The 11,598-nt window shown below is 43.8% G+C and overlaps 1 protein-coding gene across 1 annotated transcript; it reads left to right on the top strand.

The window, feature by feature from the left end:
• The first annotated feature begins 2,969 nt into the window (after nt 1-2,969).
• LOC115775662 (uncharacterized) lies at nt 2,970-7,003 on the top strand. The gene is made up of 4 exons (XM_030723134.1): nt 2,970-3,000; nt 6,234-6,278; nt 6,357-6,626; nt 6,705-7,003. The coding sequence occupies exons 1-4, from the start codon at nt 2,970-2,972 to the stop codon at nt 7,001-7,003; spliced, it is 645 nt and encodes a 214-aa protein (XP_030578994.1).
• The last annotated feature ends 4,595 nt before the right edge of the window (nt 7,004-11,598 follow it).

Below are 11,598 nucleotides of genomic sequence, written 5' to 3' on the forward strand. Positions count from 1 at the left end.
TCGGTGCCGAAAGCCCCCACCCCACCCCGCTCCATCAAAATGTTTTTTATGCTTTAATCCCTGATTAGTGTAGTTCACGATGCCAAAATTGTAGTTTCATGATGTGGTTGAAGAAATCCTTCGCCGACAGTCTTAATGTATAACAAAGAGTTTATTTACAAAAAAGACAATGTCATAACCGATGCTTTGTAGAGCCATCGGGGGACAGGAGGCCCAATCTTCCTAACTCCCCTGAACAAAGGAGCAACAGACATTATATAGTGTTAGCAACCCCCACATCCTGCCTTTCCATATATGGTTAAGAAAACAGCTCCAGCCTCCTAACCTATAGCTAAACATCTGGACAATCCCTTATATGGAAAGCCAGAGATCCTACAAGGACATCCTATACATTCCTTCTGTGGGGGAAGTTTAAATCACATCTCCTTTGCCTGAACCTTTAAGGAAAGAGACAATACATACATTCCAGTAAAGACTTTAAGAAAGAGAACACATATGCATACATAGAATTTTAGCATAGCAGTACAAACACCATATATAGTATTTTCTGAAAAACCAGGTATATCTTATTTCCTGCATGTATGTGAGGTCATTCTCTTTTTTGGAGAGAAAGCAACAAAAGGTTACACTGTCTCATACCATTTAATCCTAAAGGAGAAAACCTAAACATAAATGCAGTTTAACACACAGATCGATCAGACACCCCATTAGTGACTAAAAATAGACCTGCATTTGGAGGATGCTTGTGAATAAAAAGCATTACAGCATTAAGCTCATGCAGCCCTCAGTTTTTCAACAAAAATACAGCAGCAGCTGTTTTACGTGCAGTCTGTCTGCACACGGGCAGCAAGCGCAAAGAGGCGGAGCCGTTACTGAGACAGTGAGCTCAGGCGGAGAGAAAGGTTCCTGTAAACAGCTTAAAACCTTTACTGGGAAACAGCTGGAGGTCCTTCATCAACCACCTGATCAGCAACATGAAGAACAGAGAACTTTGTAGCTGCTCCATCCACCCTGTTTGTTTCACACAGAGAAAAATCTGCAGTACAGAAGTTAAAATATGCAGATGAACTGTTAATACGAAAAATTACTTCTTATCTAATTACTTGATTAATTGAATAATTGATAGAATACTCAATTACAAAAATAATCAATAGTTGCAGCCCCACTTAGCCATAGTCAAACATTAGTGTTTCAGCACCAGTGGAGCTGTGAAAGGCCTTCAAGAAAAAAACTACAGTTCCCAGAAAGATGATGTCACTTCCTATTGTTGCATTAAAATTGTGACAATTTATGCTTATAACATGGAAGCTGATATAAGACCCTTTTACAGCCTACATCAACAAAAGACTTAAAAGCGATATCAGCATCAAAATGTCTGCTGTTGTGTGTTTGGCTGTCAGAATTTCTGCTCTACCAAAAGTGGACTGAAGTTGTACTGAATCCCACTGGATCACGGCTGTTTGAGAGAAAACGGAGGTTGCAAGCCATCAAATGTATTGATAAAAATTGGACTGAGGACACGATCAGAAATGCTCACGTTTGAAGCGTCCATTTTATATCAGGTAAAGTTTTTTATCTTCCGTTGTTTATACCGGAGTGTCAGGTATCTAAAGTAAACAGCATTAGCTGGTAGGCTATTTGGCTTTTAAACTGTAGTGTGGCTGGCTGTTTACAATAATAGCTGCAGCTGGAAAACTCTTATCAAGCTAGAAAAGCAATTTGAAGAAGTACTAACGGTTCCATGCAGGTACAATCCGCTGTGAGGACATAGTTCTCTGACTTGTTTACAATGACCCGAGCCTCATACACAGCGCTCCTGTTTCTTTGTCTTTGACTTGGAAGAACTTCTGCCTTCAAGACACAAAACTCCGAGTCTGTGTCGTGATATTTGGCGTTCGGTACACGGCCGCAAACATAACTGTAAGCATCCATTGACTTGTATGCGTGTAACTTCTCTCTGGTGTATACGCCGGGTTTCTCCACCAAATACACGTGTATATATATCCGCCCATGGATACTGGGCCACTTGCTAACGTACCACAGGGATCGTGAAGTCAGTTGCCAGTGGTCAAAGTTAATATTTGCTGGTGATTTTCACGATCTTTTGTTATTGATCCCTTCTTGTAGATTGAAACGCTACTGAACTCCGCCATATTTCTGTTTCCAAAATGCGCGCACATCGCTACCTACATCATCATTGTTTCCAAACAGTAAAAGGGTCTATTTGAATGTAGGAAATCCTTTAAGCATCTGATCCTTAAAACATCTGGATTATGTTTTTATTGGGTATGCTTTCGATGTGATTTCTGCAAACCCATTAGTGAAAGTAAAGGGCACTCTTGGACACATTAAATGCATGATATATAAGTGTAACTAATGGATTATATACAAAAACTATCACTCTATCGATCTAATAAGGCCTGGTTTAGAGTTCTGCGTCGGTCCTACATACATGACCGAAAATCGTCTCTGAACCTAACCTGACATGCACGTCGAGAAATGTAACTACAGGTTCACAAAGACTGTGATTATTGCCTAGGCTTCAAAGGTGCTTTCTGCTTACATATGTTGACCAATTAACAAGTGGGAGCAGGTTTTAGCAGTTAGCATTAGCTTGATAATTAGATAATTACTATCCCCCGGGAGGGATGGTGGTGGTGGTGATGGGTTGTGGGCAACGGGCAGAAAAAAATTTCTGGCTAGAACCCTGTCTAATATTTCTGCATTACGTCAGAACAACTCGAGCAGAAATCGTACCCACTGTATCTAAATCAACCTGCTGCGGTCTCACCATCATACAGAAATTCTAAACCACACTGAACTCCATTAAGACAAACATACCATTATAATAGCAGCAGGTTTATGCAGGGCGCAGCCAGTGAAGCTGAGTGTGAACAGGGAAGTGAAGATGCTGTAGTTGAAGCCATCGCTCTGTAGGTCAGACTTCCTTTAGTCGTCATCCAGACAACATGAAGGCTGCATCTGTTTCTCTGCTCCTTGGTGAGTCAATCCTCGTCTTCCTACTCTCATTAATCCATTCATTCCAGCTCTAACACACCTTTGTAGAGGAAAACACACATTTCCAGCAGAGAGTGACTCACAGCAGCACAAAAACTGAACTAAAACACAGTTTGAGCCTCACCTGCTGATTATAGTCCCCACAGTTTACCACCTCTGACCTGTAACTGTGAGATAGTCCAACACTCAGACCAGTTACTGCTACTCCTTGGGTAAGAGTCAGCAAATCAGCAGAGATCACAGAAAGTGTCTGCTCCTAGCCACAAAGATACTAAACTTGTAATAAACAAAGTGTTTGAGTCAGTGTGAGTGTTTGTTGATTAAAACATGGTAATGATTGGGATGTGTCAGCTTTATGAACTAAATCTGACTCACCTTCTTCATTTACACAAGCTGCAGGATCCAAATACAGCAGGTCCCCATTCAAAGCTACTCAGTCAGTCAGTTAACTCAAAGTGGATCATCACTGACATGTTTTTCCACTTCTCCTCTGCTCTCTGCTGTCTTTGTGTGTTGTGCTCGCTGTGCTGAGAATTTCAGCTGTTATTTTTTTCTCTACTTCAGCTCCCGGACATACTGCTAACGAGCGCCGGTATTCGCAGTAGTGATCGTCCGGTACCGGAAGGACCCCTTCCCCGTCAAAATATTTTTGATACTTTAATCCCTGATTAGTGACTAAATATAGACCTGCAGTAAAACGTATTTAGGAAAATGCTTGTGAATATAAAGCATTACAAGATTACGTTCATGCAGCCCCCAGCTTTTCAACATAAACACTGATAACACAACAGCAGCAGTCAGCTGATTTACCTGCAATCTGTCTGCACAAGCAAAGAGGCGGAGCCGGTGAGCTCAGATGGAGTGGAAGGAAATATTTTTCTAGTGTTCAAACAAAGATTTTTTCCTTTACTGGGAAACAGCTGGAGATCCTTCATCAACCACCTGATCAGTAAGTGAAGAAAAGAGAACTTTGTAGCTGCTCCATCCACCCTGTTTGTTTCACACAGGGAAAAACTGCAGTACAAAAGTTAAAATACGCAGAAGAACTGTTAATATGTAAAAAGTATTTCTTATCCAGTTACTATGGTAATTGATGGAATAATCGATAGAATACTCGATTACTAAAATAATCGATAGCTGCAGCCCTAATGAGAACCATGGTAATTCTTAGAACCCTGTTGTAGGGTCTCCTTTAGATTCTAATGCTGATTACATACTTTTTACCATAACAGATACATTGATTCACACACTGTGGTTGGTGCAGATGTTGAGCGGTTTGTTGAATACATGAGATTACATACAAAAGATTAGCTAGATAAGTAATATGTAACAAAGGACACTCTGCAGTCCTGTTAAATCCCACGATTCAGTAGCTTGTAGATTCACATTTAGCAGCAATAAGTTGCAGTGATGGTTTTCTATATAACTTTATGAAGCTCTCACATTGTTGTGGAGGAACTGTTTCACTTCTTCATGACATTACTTCAGTTGTTTGCAGCATTCATTTATGCGCAGTTCTGTTAAGGTTCCACCACAGCAGGTTAAAGTCTGGACTCTGACTGGGCCGTTGCAGTACTTTGGTTCTTTTTTTTTCAGCTTTTCTGTCAGAGATTTGCGGCTGTGCTTGGGATCATTGATGTGTTGCAGTGACCAAATTTAGGCCAAGCTTTAGCTGTGGCACAGATGGCCTCACATTTGATTTTAGAATATTTTGGTATACAGACGAGTTCATGACTCATTGATGCAAGGTGCCCAAATCCTCATCCCTCCACCACCATGCTGAGAGCTGGTCTGAGGTGTTTGTGTTGATATGCTGAGTTTGGTATTCTCTAAACATGGTGCTGTGCATTACAGCCAAGCATCTCCACTTTGGTCTTCTCTGTCTAAAGGGCATTGGGCCTCATTCAGAAACAGTGCATGAGAACAAATCTGTGTATAAATCATGCATACGAATGTTTCAAACTAAAATTAGTGTTTTGTCAATATTTTTGTACCTGAATTTGTTTGTACTTGGACCAAAAACTTCTTTAAACTGTTGAGTGATGAGTGATGATGGCCTGGTATCAATTGCATTGCTCCTAATAATACTCCTACTATTACCAATGTCTCAGTGATATTCAGAACTTACATTATTTCAGCCCAAATCAGTCCAGTGGAAAAAACTTTGGAAAGCTCCGCCTTTTCTGGCTTCCTCCTCAGGCATTATTGTTTCAGTTTCTTCAGGCTGACTTTCTGCTGCTTTATTTGCCTTAGTGGTGCAGGAGTCTCTCTTACACTATCATCACCACTTTGTGTAAATGGCAGTTTTTTTTATAAAAAAAATGGGGCGTGGCAGTATGCTGATTGCACAAGCCTGTTCACTGAGATTCATTTTGAATCACTAACAGTAAGAAGAACATGTGCCAGTTAAAGGAATCAGATGATATTTTGTGTACACAATTGTTGTTTACACAGGGTGGGAACATTTCTATGCAAATACTAGTGAACGAGGCCCATTGTTGCAGAAATTTTGTGGTTGGTTCCGATGCAACACTGCAAATCTAAGCTGTGCAGCCGTGCTCTTTTCAGAGACAGCAACCCTTCCAACACGCCTTTCTTAACAGTACAATTAAAAGACTGAACATGAACTTTAACCTTTAACATGCTAACTGAGGCCAATAGAGTCTGAGATGGAGCTCTTGGGATTTTGAGTTGGATTTTTTCTGGCGTATTTTGGCTGACCTTGGAGTGATTTGGGTGGGATGTGCACTCCTGGGAAGATTGTGGCTTTATGGTAACACACACCTGAAAACCTCCTTGCAATTGATTTGGTTGTTAGCAGATTCTAATGACCTCTCAAACTCTCCATTTGTCTTCCAGTGTTATATACCACTTTTACAACCAATTTACAATTTTTTTTTCTAGAGACCAGAGGTTGCTAAGGAATTGCAGCACTCAAAGCTTTTTTTTACTAACAGCCTCATCCACCCATTCACACTTTTTTCCATGCTTAAGCCACTAACATTCACACACATTCACACTCCTATGAAGGCATCGGGACCCACTCAGGTTTCAGTATATTAGCCAAACATACTTAAAAACTACCAACCTTCTGATTTTTAGATGCACTGTTCTATCCCAAAGTGAAGCTATATTCTAAAAAATTAAATTCCCCCACAGTTTTGTCTGACCTCTAAAGAACTATGACCTTTAGTGACCTTTGACCTTGGTTGCAGGTGTGTGTGTGCTGCTGCTGCTGTCTGCACTGACTGTTTCTGCAGGTGAGTTGATGGAAGTGAAAACAATCAGAGACTCCAACAAGAACACAAACACATTTACTCTGTCTGTCTGTCCTCCAGTCTCTCTGTCTGTCAGCCCAAACCTTCAGCAGTTCTTCAGAGGATCTTCTTCAGTGTCTCTGAGCTGTGTTGATGATGGACAGACAGTTGATGGATGGACAGTGAAGAGGACCAGAGGAGGACTCATTGAGGACTGTGGAGCAGCTGGAGGTTTTGGGACGGTTCATGAATCCTCGTGTGTTCTGGATCTCTCCGTTCACTCTGGTGGAAATTTCTTCTGTAAAAACCTTTCTGGACAGCAGAGCGATGAAGTCTCCATCAGTGTTTCAGGTACAGACAGATGTTTGCAGCTGTCTCTCTGGTGGAACTCTGTCTCTGAATCACTCTGTTTGTGTCTTTGTTGGTCAGATGGTTCTCTGATCCTGGAGATCCCTGCACTTCCTGTGAGGACAGGAAGTGACATCACCCTGCATTGCAAACCAAGTGATGGTGACACAGTCGCAGCTTATTTCCGTTTTAATGGAAGTAATGTTGGATCTGTACCTAAATCAGAGCACACCATCACTAACATCAAGCAGTCTGATGAAGGTCTCTACTCATGTTCCACTGATACATTGGGATCATCTCCTCGAAGCTTTCTGAGGGTCAGAGGTCAGCACACTGAGATCACCTCCTGTTTAAAGACCAGCACTAATCTGCTGACCTGATAATAAACTGACTGAACCATCTTCATCATCTCTCCTACAGCTCTTCCTCCTCATGTACAGAGCACCACAGCCTGCACCTCTCCTGGTATTTCTGCTCCTCCCTCTTCTCCTCCCTCCTCTCCCACAGCCCTCCCTCCTCCTCGTACTTCCTCCTCCATCATTCCAGTTGTAGCAGGTCTGGTTTCTGTGCTTCTTCTGGTTCTGGTTGGAGTTCTGATCTTCTGCAGGAAACTAAAAGGTATGAAGTCTGTCAGACTCAACAGTTCAGTGTGGATTGTGTGTTCACTCGTACAAACATATAAAGCATACAAAAATCAAACAGTGTCACATGCAGGATCACATTTCTAAAGCCTCCTCTGAAAGGCTCTTGGAAGCAGTTTCAGCAGTGGAGGACAAACAGCTTCAGCAGCTTCAGATGCTGAATCAGTAAAAAGAAACAGCTGTTTCCTTTGTGCCATTTCACATTGGTGCATTTGGTTCCTGGCAGAGTGACAGCGGTGTAAGACAGGAGGAAATGACACAGCCAAGGGAAGAACTCTGTAGTTTGGCTGCTGAACTGAAATGCAGGCTGAGAGCAACTGCTTCTTAATATTTCAGATTTTACTAATTAGCTAGTTTAGATTTTAGAGTTCTTTATTTTAACTTACTCTGTGTGTTTTACAGTGTATTCAAGTATTAACTGGTTAACTCATTCGTCTTTAGCTGAGTTCCAGTGTCACGTTCACTCTGGGGTTAATTTCTATTTCACATGAAGGCTTTTTTATCTACAGTGAAGTTTAAACAAACCTGTGAGGTTTCACTTTAAACATGTACGTTTCTTAAATTAGTTTATAATGTGAAGTGAAACTTTCTGCACTCTCTGTCAACAGAAAGCAGACAGATGATGTGTAGAGGTCACATCCTGCAGTCACAGCATGCTGTGATCATTATACCTTACCAACTGTGCAGATGGTGAGGTGACAGCAAATACTTTTATGCTGTTACTTTGTTTGTTTATTAAGTTTGACCCATTGTTATTTCTGGTCACCTCTAGTGTTCCACTACAGGACATAAGGTTATAGTTCTCCCCCCACCTGTCAAAAATCTTTCAAACATTCCTCTAAGTATTCAGAATCAGAATCAGAAGGTTTTTATTGCCATATGGGTGAACAGGTTCACAGCATTAGGAAATTGCTGCGGTACTTCGTGCTTACAGAAAAAAAAAACAAATAAGTATAAAAACTATAAGACAATATACAAGTATACAAATTGCAAATATACAGAGATATTAGAGCTATAACTATAGCACAATATTACAAAATTACAAAATATACAGTGCAGAGACTAATTAAAAGATAAAAAAATGTAGACTATATTCCACTAATATGTACATCAGTGCAGTCAGACAGGTGCATAGACATAGGGTCATCAGCGTTTGTGGAGGGTGGTGGTAACAGTCTTAGGGTAATTGTTCATGAGTCCAACAGCAGAGGGGAAGAAACTGTTCTTATGGCGGGAGGTTCTGGTCCGTATGGACCGTAGCCTCCTGCCTGAGGGGAGAGGGTCAAAAAGTCTGTGCCCAGGGTGAGAGTGGTCGGCTGTGATCCGACCTGCACGCCCCAGTGTCCTGGAGGAGTACAGGTCCTGGAGAGATGGGAGGTTACAGCCAATCACCTTCTCAGCAGAGTGCACAACGCGCTGTAGTCTCTGTTTGTCCCTAGTGGTGGCTCCAGCGTACCACACAGTGATGGAGGAGGTGAGGATGGACTCAATGATGGCAGTATAGAACTGCACCATGGTCCTTGCTGGCAAGTTGAATTTCTTCAACTGCCGCAGGAAGTACATCCTCTGCTGGGCCTTTTTGATGACAGAGGTGATGGTGGGCTCCCACTTGAGGTCCTGGGTGATGGTAGTTCCCAGGAAGCGAAAAGAGTCCACTGTGGTGATGAGGGTGTCAGTCAGGATGATGGAGGGTAGAGGGGCTGTGTGCTTCCTAAAGTCCACTATAATCTCCACTGTCTTCTGGGTGTTCAGTACCAGGTTATTGTGGCTGCACCAGGACACCAGACGTTTGACCTCCATCCTGTAGGCCGACTCGTCCCCGTCTGAGATGAGTCCAATGAGAGTCATGTCATCTGCAAACTTAATAAGCTTGACAGACTGGTGGTCAGAGGTGCAGCAGTTGGTATACAGGGAGAAGAGCAGAGGAGAGAGGACACAGCCCTGAGGAGTGCCGGTGCTGATGGTCCGGGAGTCCGAGACATTCTTCCCCAGCCTCACGTGCTGCTTCCTGTTCATCAGGAAGTCAATGATCCACCTGCAGACGGGATCTGGCACGTTCATCTGGGACAGCTTGTCTTGGAGGAGATCAGGGATGATGGTGTTGAAGGCAGAGCTGAAGTCCACAAACAGGATCCTGGCGTAGGTTCCCTGGGAGTCCAGATGCTGTAGGATGAAGTGCAGAGTCAGGTTGATGGCGTCGTCCACAGACCTGTTGGCTCTGTAGGCAAACTGCAGGGGGTCCAGAAGGGGGGCTGTGAGGGACTTGAGGTGGGACAGCACCAGACGCTCAAATGACTTCATGACCACAGAAGTCAGTGCCACAGGTCTGTAGTCATTTAGTCCAGTGATCCTTGGCTTCTTGGGGACAGGAACAATGGTAGCGGTTTTAAAGCAGACAGGCACGTGGCAAGCCTCCAGTGAGGAGTTGAAGATGTTCGTGAACAATGGGGCAAGCTCGTTAGCACAGTGTCTCAGTGTGGCAGGTGAGACACCATCTGGACCTGGAGCTTTGCGAGCTTTGACACTCCTGAACTGCTTTAGCACCTGGTCCTCCTGAATACAAAAGACTGTGGGGGTGGGGGAGGAGGGGGACTCTGGGGTGGGAGTCCTTGATGATGTGGGCTTCTCTGAGGTGTGGGGAGTGGGGGAGGTTGGGGGGTGAATATTTGTGTTGGCTGTATTGTAGTTGGGACTGGTGGAGGTGTGAAGGCTGCTGAACTGATCATCAAAATGACAATAGAACTCGTTCAGTCTATTTGCAGTTTGTAGGTCGTCTGTGGAGTGGGGGGTTTTAGGCTTGTAGTTGGTAATCTGCCTAAAGCTTTTCCATACAGAGGCCGCGTCGTTCTCTGAGATCTGCTGCTGTATATTCTCAGAGTGATGTGATCTAGCAGTGGCCACTTCCTTGCTAAACCTGTACTTGGCCTCTTTGTAGCAGTCTTTGTCCCCACTTTTAAAAGCCTCCCTCTTCTCTATCCACAGCTGCTTCAGTTTGGGAGTAAACCAGGGTTTGTCACTGTTATAACTCACCCTGGTGCGTGATGGCACAATGCTGTCCTCGCAGAAGTGGATATACGAGGTTACAGTGTCCGTGTAGTCATCCAGACTGTCACAGGCAGCCCTCATTGAGTCCCAGTCTGTAGTTTTGAAGCATGTGCGGAGCTCCTCCACAGCCTCACGGGTCCACTGCTTTGTTGTCCTCACCACAGGTTTTGAGAGCTTCAGCCTCTGTCTGTACGCGGGGATCAGGTGGATCATGTCGTGGTCAGAGAGGCCGAGTGCAGCGCGGGGCACTGCGTGATAAGCCCCGCTTATCGTGCTGTAGCAGTGGTCTAGTGTCTTCTCCTCTCTGGTCGGACATGTGATATATTGTTTATATTTGGGAAGTTCCTGTCTCAGGCTGGCTTTATTAAAGTCACCAAGTACGATGATAAGAGAGTCCGGGTATGTCCGCTCCATGCACAGAATCTGCTCTGTGAGCGCGCACTGGGCCTCGTGCACGTCCGCGTCCGGCGGGATGTAAACAGCAGCCAGTATGAATGAAGCGAACTCCCGCGGAGAGTAGAACGGTTTACAGTGAATGAAAAGATATTCCAGTGAGGGAGAGCAGTGCTTAGCAATCTCTGTCACATCCGTACACCAGCCACTGTTTATGTAGAAGCAGACTCCTCCACCTGTAGCCTTGCCGGAAAGCGCAGCTTGCCGGTCTGCGCGGAGGAGATGAAATCCCTCCAACTGGAGCGCGCAGTCCGGTATCTCCTCACACAGCCATGACTCCGTGAAGCATAACACACAGGATATGGAAAAGTCTCTATTCATGCTCCTCATCAGTGTCAGTTCGTCCATTTTGTTCCTAAGTGAACGCACGTTGGAGAGGAAAATCCCAGGTAAGGCTGTGCGTAATCCACATCTCCTTAGCCTCACAAGCACGCCAGCGCGCTTCCCTCTCTTTCGGCGTCTCACTTTCTGGGCCAGAGTGTGTAATAAATCCGCCGCAGATGCGACAAAAACAGGAAATAAATCCGGAGGTGTTGTGGACCTAATGTTGAAAAGCTCTTCTCTGGTGTAAGAATACCCAGAAGAGTGTCCAGACACAGAAATAACGCACAAAAACAAACAAAACAGAGCGCACCGAAGTACCAGGGCATCCATTCGCGGCGCCATCTTGGATTTGACCTATATTAGAATTAAGGTTAACCATCATCCTACCAACATTTTTACTGCATATGTATTACAGACTGAGGTCTCTGGGGACTCCAAAAATCATGTTTTTACAAAAAAGAAAAAAATATTAGTATTATTCTTGTAAAATTAATATTATTTTAAAACTTTTG

Source organism: Archocentrus centrarchus, unplaced genomic scaffold (genome assembly GCF_007364275.1).
Source record: "Archocentrus centrarchus isolate MPI-CPG fArcCen1 unplaced genomic scaffold, fArcCen1 scaffold_24_ctg1, whole genome shotgun sequence".
Taxonomy (NCBI): Eukaryota; Metazoa; Chordata; class Actinopteri; order Cichliformes; family Cichlidae; genus Archocentrus; species Archocentrus centrarchus.